The sequence below is a fragment of the Pteropus medius genome, unplaced genomic scaffold (assembly GCF_902729225.1).
Source record: "Pteropus medius unplaced genomic scaffold, Ma_sr-lr_union100, whole genome shotgun sequence".
Taxonomy (NCBI): domain Eukaryota; kingdom Metazoa; phylum Chordata; class Mammalia; order Chiroptera; family Pteropodidae; genus Pteropus; species Pteropus medius.
The window spans coordinates 2,968,041-2,984,881 of NW_024342475.1; the positions used below are offsets into that span (position 1 = coordinate 2,968,041).

Here is a 16,841-nt window from a genome sequence, read left to right on the forward strand (position 1 = left end):
GGCCTGGAGTCAGTCTGCAGGTGGGCATGGTTTCCAGGGCTTGTATGCCCTGCTAGGTGCCTAGTCCTTCGCGGCTCGGGACCTAACTCTGACGCGTGAACCACACAAGGGCATCAAACCTAAACCAAGTCATGCAAAAATCTTCAGGACTGTTGACAAACTTTGCTTAGTCTTGAGCATGGGGATTAGAGTCTAGAATAAACAGCTGGCTCCACAAGCTTTGTGGTGAGGCGCTGTGCTGGGAATCTTTCAAGCCCTGGCCTCAGCCTCTTAGTCTGTCTTGTTGCTACAGCTGTTGCTATGGAAACCAGCTGTGTACAGGTGGAGCTACAGTACTGAGCATCAGCTTCACCTGGTTCTCTGCTACCTCTACCTGAGAAGCTCTAGGAGCTGGCTTAGCCGTGGCATATCTGGAAATGTGAAGGAACTGACAGTCTTAGGCAATCCCCGATCACTGGGGGCAAGAGCTGGAGACTGAAAACGTCCCTTTCCCATGCCTGGACAGGACAATCCAAGGTTGCCTCTGTGGCTTTCCTCAGTGGGTCCCAGCAGGGTAGAGCCCTCAATTGCCCAGAGCAGTAGCACCCTTAGTAAGGTGCCCTCCTGCGTGGGTTCACTCTGCCCAGGCCTCGTTCTGTTCCCTGGAATCATGTCCCCAGATAATGCTCCTGTGCAGAGTCCTTGTTTCGGTCACCTTCTAAGGAATGCAAGCCGACATTGCTGATGTATTTCAAATAACGTCAGGTGGAATACATATTCCATTATGTCGAAATTGTTCTTAGAGCTTAACATGAGATTGAATTTTAAAGGTTAAAAGTAAATTCTGTGAGTTGGGTTCTCAAGAGTCGGCCAGGTTTTAGAGAAATCGAACCAGAAATGTGTCTTGGAGATTATTTCTTGGGGATACTGAGATTTGACTTGGAATGTTATGTCAGAAGGAACTGAATGACTTTAGAAGTATGTTTGTGAAGTACTCATCCCTTTTATTCCTATGAGTGACAGTTAGGGTTCTTTCTGTAAACATGAATGCATTGTAAATACAAACACTGTTCCCTGAGAAAGGAATGACAGTACCACAGACTTGGGTTCAAGTCTTCTGAAACTCAAGAAAATGCAGTGCTGAGTTGCATGCAGTGCTCGCCTGCGGGCCAGAGGCGGTGCCTCGGGACACAGCCAGCATTATGCTCCACGGATTTGAGAAAATTAAGGCTGTCAACAACTGGGTGTATAAAAGTGTTCAAAACCCTCTTTTATTCTACGGTAGTTACAGAGGCTAGAGTAGTCACAGGAGTACAACCACAAAGAATGGAGGGTAACTTCCCAAGATCGCCTGGGGTAGTGGATAGGTCATTTCCACCTCAGCGGAGTTTGTGGTCAAATTAGGTCTTTGCTTCTATGTAAGTTTTGCCAAACACAATGTGGTGGAAAGAATGACAAGCTGGTGTGTGACTATCTGTGTTTTTTTGGCGTTCTTGCGGGGATTAGGATAATTCACATCAACAGTATTTGGGAGGTCATGTTGGCCTTGAGAGCAGGGCTGGGTCTGTCCCCAGGAGACCCATGTGGAAACAGTGGGAGTGAGTTCAAGAGCCCTTGGACTGTATGGCTTCGTTTGTCTATACCACTCCATTAAGTGAGTTAAGTAAGTGAGTTGTCTGCAGCATTTGGAAGTGCAGTGACTACATAGGTACACATTAAGAAGTTAGCTACATCTAGTGCGTAATAGTCTAGTATGGCCTCGTAGGGAGTGCTGGGGCTGTTAATAGTTTCCATTTTGGAGAGACAGGGTGTCACAGAGGCGGGCTTCATTCTGCAGAGTGGAGACAGTGGCCAGCATCTATGGATGACAAGGGGCTATTTGGTATAAATATAGGTGCTGAATTCCTTTGGTGGCCTTTATGTTTGTTTTTTAAAGAAAACAATGGAATTGATCTTAGTGTCAGCAGCTGAGGTAATAAGTTAAGAATAAGCACCAAAGTGGCCCCCCCGCAGCTGAAGGTCGACCTGCAGAGAAGTGCATCTGGGTGGGGCGGCTCCTGTGAACAGCAGCGCATCACAGGTTCTTCATGCACACCTGGCAGCGGCTGATGTGCGTCCGGATGAGCCCCGCCTTGAGCGTGTCAGCAGAGGGCGAGCCTTGGAAGCTTTGCTCAGGGATGGTGGTGAGCCAAAAGCTGTACTTGTTGGCGAAGTAGTGGCAGGTTCCACGCCCCCCGTTGCACTCAATGAAAGGCGTGGCCCGGAAGTCCTCCAGACAGCTGCCTGGTGACACCAGCGACTGGCCGCCACCTTCATCACCTGCGGCCGTGTGCTGCACAGAAGGGAGACAGGGCAGAGCTGTGAGCACACACGCCGGAGACACTCCGGGGTAGACTGTAACTGATGCGCCTTTTCCCCTAACTGAACAACAAATGGTAAACGTCTATGTCAACACAGACCACCTGCAACATACTCTTTAATTCTGGGAGTTGGATAAATAAATCAGGGTAGACATGCACTGGGCACCAGGCATGCTGCAGGGGAGGGTTCATTGACAAAATGGACAGTCCTGATTTGTTATTAAGTGACAACTAGAACAGCAACGAAAGCAGGTTATAATCAGTAGATACAGTTGACTACTTTTGGGGAAAAAATATCATATACCCAATCGTTCAATCAAAGAATGAAGTGTTTGCTAGACAGAAGAGATACCAAATGTTAACTTTTGTTTTAAGGGAAAATAAAGATGTGGGTCGGCATCTGAGATTAAGTTAAAAATAAGCACCATAAAAAGTGATCCCCTCCCCGCCCATCCTCTCCTAAAGTTTTTGAAGAGGAAAGGAGTATGAGTGGTTTTCATTTGTTTTTCTTTTAAGAAAATCTCTACTTTTGAGTTTTCTGTAATGAACACGTACTACTCAGGTAATTTATTTTTTTCACTCAGAGCGTTGTTAATTAAGCAGTTAACCACTTGAGATGCTCCAGCAGCTGCTGGCTGGGAGAGCAGGACAAGTGTCAGAGGGAACTTCTCTTTGCCACTTTCAAGTTCGACTTTCTTTTCATTTCACAAACATTTTTAGTTTTCACAAAGGTGCATGGTAGGCTCCTGAATCTCAAAGCTAACATATAAAAGAGTGTCATTTGGCTTGGGTGAGCAAGCTTTGAGTGGTGAATGGGTTGCCAGAACCTGTTCATTTCGAACAGGATTACCTAGCTTCAGTTTGTGGGGAAAAAAGCTGTTGTCCTGTGATATATTTGGGCAGGGACCAGCAAAAGACAAAAACCTTTGAAAAGTTTTCTGCTCACAAAATGCAGAAGCCTTTCCAACACAGAGCTACCATGTTCTTGTTTGTTGTAAACAGGCAGGGAGAAGCAGGCATATCTTTATGAGGCATCTCGGGTACCACTTTGGTCTGAAAGAGCTGAGGCCATGCTGAGAGCCTCCCAGGCAGGCCCTGGGAAAAACTCCCCAAAGGAGCTGCCTGGGGCCACAGAGACAGAGTCAGGAGAAAGCGCTGGGCTGGACACCTCAGGGCTGGGACCAGCTGGGCTGGGAAGAGCTCTGAGTTTGTGTGGATCAATTTATATATTGTGTGATTAATATAATTTATGAAATATTTAACATGTTAGGCATCCAGTCACTATAGCTAGATTTCTCTATTTTATACCCAAAGGTGACCTGACACTGATATTCCTGGATTTTCCTTATCAGCTTATATGTTTTAAACCAACCAGTTAATTAATGTTTCTTGAGGGCATTCTAGGTTCTAGGTAGATTCTACATAAGATACTTATGATTCTAGATAAAATTCTCCCTATGTTTAGCCTTGGGATAAACCAGAAGAGCTTCACCTTTGGTGTTCTGCTTAGTAAAATGCACCATAAGCCAAATCTATCCAATTACAGCCTGCACAAAGGCTTGATGGCAAATTAATTGGTCCCCGCCGGTGGGTGCAGCTTGAGGCCTAGGCACGGGGCTTAGTTGGCAGAGTGCAGGCAAAGGTGCAGGCTGTATTTCAGCTCTCACTCATCCCCTGGGCCCGGTACCCTTGTGCAGTGCACAACCTGAACAACTGCCCTGTCTGACTATTCTTACAAATGCAGCTGTTCTTGCTGCTTCCTCAGCCAGGGTATGGTTGGGGAGAGGAACTAGATTTCCACCTGGTTCCATGTTCCGAGAGAGTGCTAGAAAGTACCACATACCATGAGGAAGGAATATCCAATCCACAAACTCCGCCATCCAACCGGGCAGTGAGGGATAGAGACGTCTTGACTGTGGACTGCTATGGCGACAGCCGGGGCCTCGCACACAGAGCAGCGGCTGATGTAGGGCTTGATTTCATCCTCAGCCACAGGCATCATGGGCAGTGGGGCGGTGGTGGACAGCCAGTAGGACTTGTCATTCCGGCTGGCGTAGTAGCAGACGTCACCAGGGTTGCAGTATAGGAAGGGCATGGTGCTGAACCGAGCCAGGCAGGAGCCTGCCAGGCCTGTAGAAGGGGGTTACAGCTGAGTGTGGCTGAGAAGATGGTCTTCCAGGCCTGGCCAGACTCAGGAGGCCCAACATCAGGGGCCTGCCTCAGCAGCCACCTGGAGGGGCTTAGCCTCGCACTGGGGAACCAAGCCAATTCCCATTTCTTGGGAAACAAACTACACTGGCATTTTTAGCCCTGCCCTTCTAGAATTTCTCATTCACACCTCTGGACCAAGTGGGTCAGCAGGGAGTGGTGTCTGTGGAATAGCATCCTGGATGAGGCCCATGTTGCGGGGGGCGTGTCTTAAAGCACTAGCCTCAAGAAACCCCTGGTGGCATCCAGGATGAGAGCCTCGCTCCTCATACTCCATGACACCTTCCCAGAAGGAACTCTGGCTACTCCCACCTGCAAATAATTTTATTGCTTCTGAGTAAAAGATCAACATTGTCTTATGGCCAGAGTGAATTACTTTGTTGAGCAGGGTTCCCTCTTCACACTGACTGCTTACAAGCTTAGAGCCAAATGTGTGCTCCATCTTCAGCAGGACCTGTCAAGCGCTGTGGCTACCTTCTTGGCTTTGGTCCCAGCTCTTTTTTAGGCCCCTATGCTTGTTTGCTTTTCCCCACTTTTTTTTTTTTTTTAACTTATTATAGAAGTAGAACATGTAGACAGAAATGTGCACAAATCATCAGGGCTCAGCATGATGGTTTTCCCAATTGTCCCATCACAGACACCACAGACTAAGGCACCCTCCCCCTAAGTCCAGCCTTCTAATATGCACTTGCTACATTTTCTCTGTGTGCTTTTAAGTCGTTTTAATTCCTTTCGGCAACCGGGCTTATTTGAATAAATCCAAACACATGTATCTACATATCTATTTTCTTGGTAGCTCTATGTGAGTCTCAGCCTTCATGTCCCAAGCCTGACTGTTTACAGCAGCGGTCCCCAACCTTTTTTTGGCAGCAGGGACTGGAGCTCCTATGAAAATCTAATGCCTGATGATCTTAGGTGAAACTGAGGTGGTGATGCTAGCGCTGGGGAGTGGCTACAAATACAGATGAAGCTTCGCTTGCCTGATACTCAATTCCTGTTGTGTGGCCTGGTTCCTAATAGGCCACAGACCAGTACTGGTGCACGGCCCGGGGGTTGGGGACCCCTGGTTTACAGAACTTGGGGCAAAAACAAGAAGGAGATGAAGCAGCTGGTGGCCTCCAGGCAGAGGGGAGCAAAGGGAAGGCCGAGCCTCACAGGAACCTGTGGGAGGCACTGCTGAGTTAAAAGGCAGGTCTCTGTGGTCTTGACCTGAGGTTTAGGCGCATCGAAGGCCATGCTAATCTCTTTTGAAATCCCCAGAAATGTGATGGGTCCAGTGTTTCAATCAGGAGAGGCTCATCTGCCTTACAGGATCCACGAACCTCACTATGGCCACTGGATCCTGACCACCTCCATCTGAGCTGGCCCCGGGGGCTCGGCGGGCAGTACCTACCCAGGTCCTGGTTGTGGGCTTTCTCCTGGCCTTCAAAGTAGAGCAGGCTGTATCCACTCCAGAGCTTGTTCATGCCCAGAGGGCACATCGGCTCCTGGTCCGTCTGACTGTGCTTCACCAGGAGATAGCCGATGCTGACGCTGCGGCCAGGCATGCCGGGCAGGCCAGGGGTCCCCGGGCGGCCTGGCTCCCCTAGGGCCCAACAGAAAGTGGCCGCCTTTCAGTGCCATGTGGATCTCAGCCTCCGAAACATGGCAGATATCCCATGGTGACATTTATAGCTGTCGTTTGGCTTTCTCCCAAGGCCAGAGTCTCAGTGGCTCTGCCTTTATAGACCAAGGGCCTCCTGGGGAGGACCCGACCTATGTCTGTGCCCAGTAAGCGTGGGACGATGACAATGATGGTCATGAACAAGGGCAAAGACTCAGCCCTGTGAGCTTTCCTCTCAGCATGTGCTGGTGCTGAGCAAGAACTAGAAATGAAGTCCAGTCCCCCCACCCCCTCAACGAATGGGCCTTCTCTACCCCAGGCGGCAGTCTCCGCTTTGCTGGGCTCTCGGGGAGAGGTGGCTCATTGCACGCTTGGGCCATCCTGGGGCTAGAAATCTGCCTCCGTAACATCCACCCAGGGGGCTCGATTCTGCCCTGGAGCACAGCGTAAGGTCTACTCTACCCCCAATAAGACAGCCTTCGCAGTGCTCGAAATCAGCTGTCCTGGTTGATCCTGCCTTCCCATTACCCTTCCTCTCCTGGGACATTTTCACATCTCGTTGCTTTCTCGTAGGATACCCCCTCCGCCCTGTGATGTCTCAGTCTCCTAGCATGGATGGCTCCCATCTATCCGTCCATGTGTATCTTCAGATGTGAATTTCCCATGTTACACAATCTCCCGGCTATGGGTGGTAGATTGCTTCTTTCCGAGATCTGGGTGCTAATAATGCGGTCTCATATCATACTGGCTCACTGAACACGGGTGGATGATGAATCTCAAGAATTTTATTACATGACTTGCTATTATTTCTGGCCTATCCTATCCTGCATATGTGCAAATAATATTAAGAAATCAATAATACAAGACTTTACAATGGTTCCTGCTAATATAATTGGTTTCTTTGAGCTTATTGTCTCAGGCCTTCAGATCTTTATGACTCCTGTCTCTCAGAGTATGCCAACTGCTTCCTTCTCTGAGGCACCTGCAGATGTCTCAGAGGAAGGAAGGAAGCCAGCCTGTCCTGGGGATTCTCTGTGCCAAGTGTTCTGCTAGGACCAAGGCTGTAGCAAGGGCCCGGGGAGTTGAGCTGGAGTTGCAGAACAGAAAGGGTGGCAGCCTCTCATCTCTGCTCACCTTGGCACTTGTTTATTTCCTCCCTGCATACCACAGTCCATTTGTCAGACCACGGCGGGACCCTGAAGAACTCCCTTGCCCTCTGCTCCTTTCATCATCCATCGCTCACCTTCCTGGCCAATTGGCCCCTGGTGCCCCACGGGCCCTTGGTCTCCTCGGAATCCAGGAACAGCAGACACACCACCTCTTCCCTGGGGACCTGCCTTCCCTGGAGCCCCACGGAAACCTGCAGAGCCAATGAAACAGGTATGGGTGTCACAGAAAGAGTGACAATGCTTGGCATCACTGGTGCTTAACAAATGCTTTTCAGCAAGAAAACAAAAGTGAAAACAAAGCAAATAAGAAAAGGAGCCTTTCCTTGGCAGCCCTGCAGCAGTGCTCCTACCTGGTTCTCCTGGGGGACCCTGGGGCCCCATTTCTCCCTGTGCCCCAGGGGGGCCTCTTCTTCCCTGTGGGCCCACTGGCCCCGGCTGGACAGTAATCCTCTGGGGGATTCCTACAATCCCTGGGGATCCTGAAGGACCGGGGGAACCTGGAAAGGGAAAAAGAAGACCAGTCGACCCAGAAAGATCTCACTTGCGTTCTTGCTCTGATTTCTATTCTATTTTTCTTCACTTGTTGAAATTAACCTTGGAGTTCCCTAGAACAATCTTGTTCTCTAGAGACGAAGGTGGATACTATCTATCTGAGTGGCCACTCAAGAATTACTATCATTCGCTAAGTGTCCATGGGAGTGCCAGCAGACCTAGTCTTGCTGGGGTTTGGTCCCCATGACAAAGAGTGACTTTAGAGGTGTCCCCATGTCTGGATGGGCAGAAATAGTTCTAAAATACACTTCTGGCAGCAGCTGACCGAAGATGCTGGCCCTGCGGAATTGTGGACGGCCACTTACCCGGGAGTCCTCGGTCTCCTTTGGGTCCCTTTGGGCCTCGGTCGCCCACAGTCCCGGTGGTGCCTGTGTTTCCCATGAATCCTTGCTCACCTCTGGGCCCTTCAAGACAAGCAGGACATTGAGGACACACATGCCTGGGCGGGGGCTCTCGTCATCTCTGATCAGAGCTGCCAGCCTCCCCGAAAAGAGGACCCTTTCGTGTGGGCAGTTACCTTTTTCTCCTGGCAGACCGAACACACCAGGCTGGCCCTGGGGCCCGGGGTCCCCACCCCATCCTTTGGTCCCTGGGTTTCCTGGAGCTCCTGGGTTCCCCTCATCTCCTTTGCTTCCAGGAAGAGCAGCAGGCCCAGGTGGCCCTGGGGGCCCTCGATAACCTGTCAACATCAGTCACAAGAAAGGAGAGTATAAACAGGAGGAAGGCACAGTCGTGGCCGCGGGCAGTGGGACTCGCTGCGGGAGGTGCCCAGGAGGCCAGATAGGAAGTCATCCATTTAGGGGATGGTCTTTGGCAAGTCTGTCACACCGGGCGACTTTATTCTTTCTTTTTATCGTGGTCAATAAGTAACACAAAATTATTTTTCTAATCATCTTGAGGGCGCACCGCAGTGGCATTCGGTACATTCACACTGTTGTGCAACCACCACCGCCGTCCATCTCAGGACTTTTCATCATTCCAAACTGCAGCTCCGTCCCCACTAAACACCAGCTCCTCATTCCCCTTCCCGTAGCCCCGGCAACACCCACTCTCTCTTCTGTCTCTATGAATTTGACTCTTCTAGGGACCTCATGGGAGTGGAATCACACAGTATTTGTCCTTTCATGTGTGCCCCCAGAGATTCCAACGCACGGAAGAGTGAGCCCTGCTTACCTTCCAGGCCAAATATCCCTGGTGCCCCTTTGTCACCAGGGAACCCAGAGATGTTGGAAGGGGGCGTGATGCCTGGAAACCCCTGAAGTCCTGGATTCCCGACTGGGCCTCGTTCCCCTTAGGAAGGAAATAGAGGTTATTTTTAGTATCAGCATCCGACTTTTTAACCTATCGTTTCCCCTCCAAGCTATCTCTGTCCATGAGCAGAGCCACCAAGGAGAGGAAGCGCTGTAAGCTGCCCTGAGGCCGAGGAATGTCAGAACATAGCAGAACACAGCAGGCTTTTGAGGTGGCCCCTACTCTCACCAGCCCCATCCTGCTGCCAAGAGGGTCCACCTGTGGATCCACCTGCACTGGGGTCTTGTCCTCGTGGGCAGGCTACTTGCTCAGAGACTGCCTTACTGTGCTCAGTCGCTGTGGCCACTTGTATATGACCCCTCGGGCCTACTGTGATCATGTCACCGGAGAGGTTAGCTCTGTCGGTTCCGCTAGCGCTTGTGATGGGATGGAAGGTTCCAATATTGGCAAGATGAAGCTTGTTGCCAATATTGATATTTTTAATCCTCCCTGTGGCTGTTCTTCAGTATCTTGGATCCCAGCTATGGACAGAGTCCATCCTCATCGCTCACAGATTCTGTGTCTGCCATCTGGCCTACTCGCTAAGATTTACTGGTGACCCCACATCAATGTTGTATTCCAGGACAAGCAGGAGAGGCAGAATATTTGAATCCCATCTGAGGTGCCCCATTTTAGCTCAGAGTGAAAATAAGGATCCCCTTTTTTTTTTGGTCTATTTAGTGCCACGTTTTAAAATATTTTTTTTTTTTACTTTTTCCTGGTGATTTCACTGTTTAAATTGGCCCCTAAGCATCATGCTGAAGTGCTGTCTGGCTGGCTTCTAAGCTCAGGAAGGCTGTGATGTGCCTCATGGAGAAAACATGTGTGTTAGATGAGCTTCCTTCAGGCCTGAGTTGTAGCACTGAAGACTGTGAGTTCGATGTTATTGAATGAACAATATATGTTAAACAAAATGTCTTTAAATGGAAACACACGTAAATAAAGGTTATGTATTGATTGGTTGATGAAATATGACCTGGGGCTCACAGGAACCAAACCCTGCGTTTCTACTAGAAGCAATGATTTGGTATTTGCTAATTCAATATTTATAGCGATATTATAGAAAATAATTACTTCAAGTAACAAGAATTGACTGTATTTGAGTCAAAGGCTGGTACCCTTTGGCACGAATCGAGGACAGACCTTTGAGGGCAATCCCCACATAAGGAAATCTGTGGGAATCCTATTCCTCCCTGTGATTCAGCCAACACAATATTTATGGGCGTCCATTTGTGCCGGGCAGGCTTGGGTGCTGCTGAGGCAGTGGTGAGATGAACGGCCAGCAAGGAAAGTGGCTAGTTTCTTCTTTAATTGCCATACTAATATTGGTTTTCCCTTAAGGTCTGGGGACTCAGAGATTAGTACTAGAACACTGAAAAAACAAAACAAAACAAAATAAAACAGAATGTCATAGTATCCAGGGTCCATCATCTCTACTGTAGAGAGAAGAATGAGTTGGGACAACACAGTGCAAATTTGTGAGACTGAGAAAAAGTAACAAACAGTGGTCTCTTGTGTCCTCCACACAGCTGGAGACTAATCGATTTTCATTAGCAACACAAAGAGATTTTCACACCGGGAGGTTCCGCTACCCAGTACAGGAGACAAGATCTCAAAGATCCCGTGCAACTTCCGAGTGGGACAAAGACACACATGCCAGGAAAGCATTTAGAAAGGTGTCACCTCGGTCTCACTAATTACAGGCAAGAAACAAGTGCATTTACTAGACCGAGGGGCCCAGCCAGCTGCCATTTGCATTTTGATATAAAATGACACCAAGTGAGCTGCTTCTAACTATTGTCACAAAGTAACAGAAACAGATGGTGAGCATCAGTAACTCTTGAGTTAGAAGATCCAGAATGGCCAGATTCCCGTGAAATCATAATGAACTTAACTAGTGATTAGGCCTCTGTTAATGAGAACCTGGAGTGAGCAGGAGTTAGGCTGCTGGAATCAGGGTCAAAACAACTTCATTTTCTCAGCGGCCCCCATGAATATTCCTAAGTGTTGAAATAAAAACCCCTGCCTGATGGGGATTTGATGAAAGGCTGTTTTGCACAACTCATGGGCAAACCAGGATCAGAAGACCAAGCATCAGCTGCAAAAATAATTGAGGCTGCAAATTCGAGCTTCTGGCCTGAGATGAAACTCATGCAAGAGACAAGAGATTGAGATTATTTTCCAGTTCATAGAGGAGAGTGAGAGTCCTGACCAGCTGTCTGTGAATGTTACTACCGAAAGTCACCTTTCCTTATTTCTGGCCAGAGGCTGAGGCCCGGTGGGCAGAATGAAGGGTCTGCTCTGGCCTCCAAGACCGCTCAGAAGCTACCAGGTCACTGGGCTATTGTGACTTTTGTGCAAGATGAGGGCCTTCTAGGAGGTCAATGGCTTTAAAAATGAGACACTATGCTTTAGGACTGTTTGGGAACCTGAGATGTGTTTTAGGCGCCTTCGATGGAGAGCAGGGAGCTACACAGAAGGTTCAAGAGGAGTTTTGGAAACTGATGCTGCAGAGAGAACGTGTAATAGGACCATTTGAAGTAAGCTAAGGGTATCCTGGAGCACACCTAACTTTTTCAGTCAAGGTCAAAGAAAGTTACTCTATAACTTTACAACATTAATCACCAATAAATATTTATTGAGCACTTACTCTATGCCAGGCATTTAGCTAATTTAAAAGCAGGGGAATGAGAGAGGCAGTTTCTGCTCTTGTGGAAGCTGTACTCTATCCTTGTCAGGTGCCGAGTCTGAGCAGCATGCTGTGTGAATCAGATGTTAACCCTCATCATGATAGAAATCATGATGCCGTGATGTTTTGTGAACGCTATATGCTAGGACCATGTAGATTTGAGGCCTCTCACTTCCCTCTGTTCCTCTCAGGCTGGGTCTCATCCTCATCTCAAAGGGACTCTTTCCCTGACCCCTTTCAGAGGACGGATGGGTGAAATGACAGACATGACTTTGTATCTCTCACACTCACTCCGGCCACCCAACAACATATTGGGTTCTGGTTATGCAGACGGTGGTATCGGAAGTGTCCGGCCTCACCTGGAGCTCCTCGCTCGCCTTTTTGTCCTGGGGCTCCAGTAGGCCCTGGAAGGGTATTGGCTTCTCCTGGATCACCCCTGTCTCCAGCAGGACCTGGGAAACCTGGGTCTCCATGGATGTCTGTACCTGTGGCAGGGTTAACACAGTGGTGACGTCAGTGTCTTCAACCATGCAGTTAATTTTCACAAGTGAAAGAATAGCAATGCTCTTTGATGAGACTCAAAACTAGAAAACCAGGAGGAAGCCATGGCAATTCAGCTTGCTATGTCCCTCAGTGTCCCACAGTCAGACTGGTATACCATGGCTATGAACTGAATAGTGTCTTCCCCAAAATTCATATGTTGAAGGCCTAATTTCCAATGTTATGGTTTTTGAAGTTGGGGCCTTTAGGAAGTAATGAGGTTTTGATAAAGTCATTGGAGGGAGGGGGGGGGCATGATGAGGTTAGTGTCCTTATAAGAGACCCTAGAGAGCTTGTTTTCTCTCTCCACTGTGTGAGGACACAGGAAGAAGGTGGCCGCCGGCAAGCCAGGAAGAGGACCGTCACCAGAACCAGACCATGCCAACGCCTAGACCTCAGACTTCCAGTCTCCAGAATTGTGAAGAATGACTGTCTTTTGTTTAAGCCCCACAGTCTGTGGCATTTCATCATTCATTCATTCACTCATTCATTTATTTATTTTTACAGCAACCTGAGATGACTGACTAAGAAAGCATTATCTATTTCAAAGCACAAGGACAGCCTCAGGACAGGCCGGCATCAACTGCCTCCCTGTGCCAATGAAATGAAAGATTATAGATAGAATGTTGGGCAAAGCAGATATTTTGGCCAATTGAGGGGAATAAATGCATCCCGAACATCCCCAAGACGCTGCTGAAAAAGCAAATCGTTTGTTTTTCTGTCCTTCTAAAAGCCTGATAGGCCCATTCAATGTGACCTCTGACCCAAGGGGATGGATCGTTAGGGATCACACCTCAGTTGTGTGCAGGACCACTGAGACCTGTGGGGGAGCACAGGGACCCCAAGCCCATGTAGCCTCAGGGATGATCTAACAGTCATGGAGCAGTCCTGCTCTCTGAGTGCCCCACCCCCCACCCAGCATCCAGGATGGCCCACCCAGCTCCCCACCCTGCTAGGCATGGCTGCAGCAGTGCTAGGTACCTGGAGATCCTGAAAAGCCTTTGGTGCCTGGCAAGCCATGTAATCCACCGATGCCTCGGATGCCTGGAAAACCTGTGCGAGTTTCACTCATGGTTATTTCATGCATTGGAAGCAAAGAGAGAAGCTCTTAAAATAATTCAGACATGTTTTCGTTTGCTAAAACCCCGGCAAACAGGAAGCAGCAGTTCAGCAATATAGTCTGATAGGTAAATGAATCATTTCTATGTCACCTAAGAGAACCATCATACTTAAAGATTGATTTCATAGTCTCTTTAGGGACTCATTAGAGCCAGAAGAGAACTGGGAAGCAGTGTGTTTCCTTTCTTTTCCTGGCACTTGAGTCACTGTACATACTTGGTTTGTAAAAATTGCCTGGAACCAATAGTCTGGCATTAGTTCCATTCTCGATGGATTCTTGAGGAGGAACATTTTTAAAATAGGACGTGGGACATAGGCAGCAATTTTTCCTGCGATGTGGTCTGTGAGTGCGGAGGCAGATGGGTCACCCTTAATTCTGAGCAACAGAGCAGCTGAGGGCTTGTCTCTGACCAGGGGCCGATCTGGCCACTGAGGGCTTGTCAGGGCGCCCAGGCCCTGTCCCTGAGCAGTGGCCTGTCGAGATCAGGCCGCAGAACCCTCCAAATCCTGCCAAAGGCTCCATCAGACCTCACTCAGTGAGAAGCCGGGAAGCCTGTGGCGGAACAACTTAGCGTCTGCCCCTTTGGTCCCTCCTCCGCACTGCCTGTGTGCTGGCTTAGCAGTCAAGGCCTCTCAGGTGGTTTTCACTCATCGTTGTGAGGAGTGAAGCACTTCTTTGCAGACTGGCACGTCTGTCTGTTTCCTGATGGGCTTGGATGACTGCAAACCCTGTTCTAGGTGAATTTTGTGTGGACAGTAAGCCATATACACCTCTGCCTTTTATCTCACACAGTCTTACAGAAAACAGTTTAGAGAGAGGCCAACCTAGCTAATGGTGCCCCTCCTCAACTGGCAGGTCTGCCTTTGAACCATCGTGTGCTTGTGTCTATGAAGAGAGGAATGGTCTTACCTGGTAAGCCTGGGACCCCTGGCCGGCCGTAATCTCCTTTGTCACCAGGTACTCCGACCCGGCCTGGCTCTCCCTGCGGCCCCTGCAGGCCTGTCAGTCCTGGAAAGCCTGGGGTAGGGTAAATGGATCCTTAAGTCAGACACAGGAACCCTGAAGACCTCAGGAGAGGCCTCCCCACCCGACCTCCAGCTCAGGTCCTGCCTGGATGGGGCGGGAGCTCTTTTTGGGAAAGGACCTACTTCTATTCAAGCCAGGAATGCATGTGGTTTGGGAATCCACATTCAAGTTTAAGGGCATTAGTTCAGCCTCGCCAAAGAGAGAACAGCTTGTGTTTTCTTATTCTCTTCCTATCATCCAAATAGAAGTCTGAGAAGAACCCACAAAACAAGCCCCTGAGGATTAGACTGTCAGAGTCACAGTTCCTGGGCAAAAGCAAATTCAGCAATAACCAAAAAGCATGAAACTAGTTCACCATTTGCTTTCTATCATTAATTTGGGATCCTCAAAGGAATTTCTCCATGTGCAAATTCATGAAAGAGATCCCTTAAAAAGAACTTAGTCTGTGCTTATGGAGAGACAGATGCTGGGCCACACAAACCCTTTCATCATTTCCCTGTGTGTCTCCCATAGCTCGGTTGGTTGTTTCCATGTTTCTGGTCCTAAGGCAGAGCTAGGTGAATGGGCAACATGTAAGAGCAAGCTTCCTAGGGTAGAGTGTGATCGTAGCAGAAAAAGAGACAGGTGAAATTGGTTGCCTTTGTTCTGGGGTCTTGGAGATTTAGAGGTTTGGCTGTGCTCAGCCCCACTGGCCACTGCACCATCGAGCCATGCCCGAGGAGGCAGAATGCTGGAGGAAGACTGTGTGACTGCAAGAGATTTTACCTGTTTGACCTTTAAATCCGGGAGGACCTTGGACTCCCGTTATGCCTGTTATTCCTGGGAAGCCGATGTCACCCGCTGTTCCTTTCTCTCCAAAGAATCCCTTTAGACCTGTAACCACAGATGTGCTGCTTAAAACAAACTACAGACATTGCATCAAACTGGGGCTTAATGCTTGTAGGGTCCAATGGAACGCCAGCTAAAGGGTGCTGCCATACCACACGGGTGCTTCTGTCATGAACAGGGACCTAAACATGTTCCTTCCTCAACCAAGTTTTTACCCAATTCTTCCCTCTGAACTTATGGCTGGCAGCCTCCAAGCTGACGCCCAATGGTCTCCACGTTCTGTAATTCACACCCTTGTGCAGTCCCCTCCAGCACCAAATTGGGTTGAACTGTGTGACCACCAGGATACTGGAGAAATAATGAATGGTGTGTCACTTCAAGTCTAGGTCATAAAATTCATCATTGCTTTCACTTTGTTGCCTTTCTTGGATCGCTTGCTCTGGAGGAACCCAGCTGCCGTGCCGTGAGGACACTCAAGCCGCCCTGAGAGAGAGCCGAGTGCCGAGGAACTGAGGCCTCCCGCCAAGAGCCGTGTGAGGACACCATTTTGGAAGCAGATCCTCCAACCCCAGTTCAGGCTTCGGATGATGCAGCCCTGCTGAAGTCATGACTGGAATCTCATGGAGGCCCCAAGTCAGAGCCACCCTGCTCCCGAGTTCCCAACCTTCAGAAAAGGTATGAGATAATACCTGCCTGTTGATGTTCTAAGCTGTTGCATTTTGGGTACCTTGTTAAGCATCAGTAGATAACTAATCAGAGCTCTTATCACAGTGAGTTTTAATGTGCAATATGCCAGGGAAATCTGGGGAATTTGTTAAACACGCAGATGTTTGAGCTTTTCTCAGAGGTGACTTAGTAAGTCTGGGGTAAGGCCTGGAATCTGCATTTTAACAGGCACTGCAGGTGATTCTGATGTGGTCATTGGGTAGATATAGAGAACTGCTGTTTTCACGTTAGTGACAACATTCTCTGTCAAATATTTTGGTGATTTCTGGTATGCTGGAAGATTTTGAAACTTAAGACCCACTTGAATTCCACACAATCACTTTTGTCCAGTGTCTTCTTAAATCTATGAGGCTACTGCTTAGATGAACTGTTAAAGTTTTTGTGGTCTTGAAGAAAAACCATCTAAGAAATTCTGCTTATTTTCTATTGATTCTTTTACGATGTATTAATCTGCTCAAACCCCTATTTACCCAATGAATCTTCTTTCATAAACCACTGTCATCATCTCCACTTACCCAAACTGAGGGAGTCCAGTGCAGCTTGTCGCTTCATCCTCTGAGTGACAAGGGCTGAGCCTCGGCTCCCCAATGCCCCTCAATGTCCAGGAGCTAATCTGACTCGGGCCTCCATGCCCACTCCCTCTGCCACATGGGACCAGCTCTGTAGCTGCCCCAACTTAGGCACACCTCACTTGTCTTAGGGAGAATGGAACAATCCCAAGGAAGGTTGATACAACTGTCACCACCCCACT

The 16,841-nt window shown here is 48.8% G+C and overlaps 1 protein-coding gene across 1 annotated transcript in view; it reads right to left on the reverse strand.

Moving 5' to 3' along the window:
- Positions 1–1,224: 1,224 nt before the first annotated feature.
- COL4A2 (collagen type IV alpha 2 chain) overlaps positions 1,225–16,841 on the reverse strand; it is a 183,410-nt gene continuing 167,793 nt past the window's right edge. Inside the window, exons 37-48 of the mRNA XM_039866280.1 lie at positions 15,302–15,409; positions 14,420–14,527; positions 13,372–13,443; positions 12,210–12,335; positions 9,045–9,161; positions 8,389–8,550; positions 8,177–8,275; positions 7,670–7,816; positions 7,394–7,510; positions 5,941–6,132; positions 4,183–4,469; positions 1,225–2,311 (exon numbers count right to left, since the gene is read on the reverse strand). Of these exons, the coding sequence (XP_039722214.1) occupies positions 2,054–2,311; positions 4,183–4,469; positions 5,941–6,132; positions 7,394–7,510; positions 7,670–7,816; positions 8,177–8,275; positions 8,389–8,550; positions 9,045–9,161; positions 12,210–12,335; positions 13,372–13,443; positions 14,420–14,527; positions 15,302–15,409 (1,793 nt within the window). The 3' untranslated portion in view covers positions 1,225–2,053. The remainder of the gene's footprint in view (positions 2,312–4,182; positions 4,470–5,940; positions 6,133–7,393; positions 7,511–7,669; positions 7,817–8,176; positions 8,276–8,388; positions 8,551–9,044; positions 9,162–12,209; positions 12,336–13,371; positions 13,444–14,419; positions 14,528–15,301; positions 15,410–16,841) is intronic.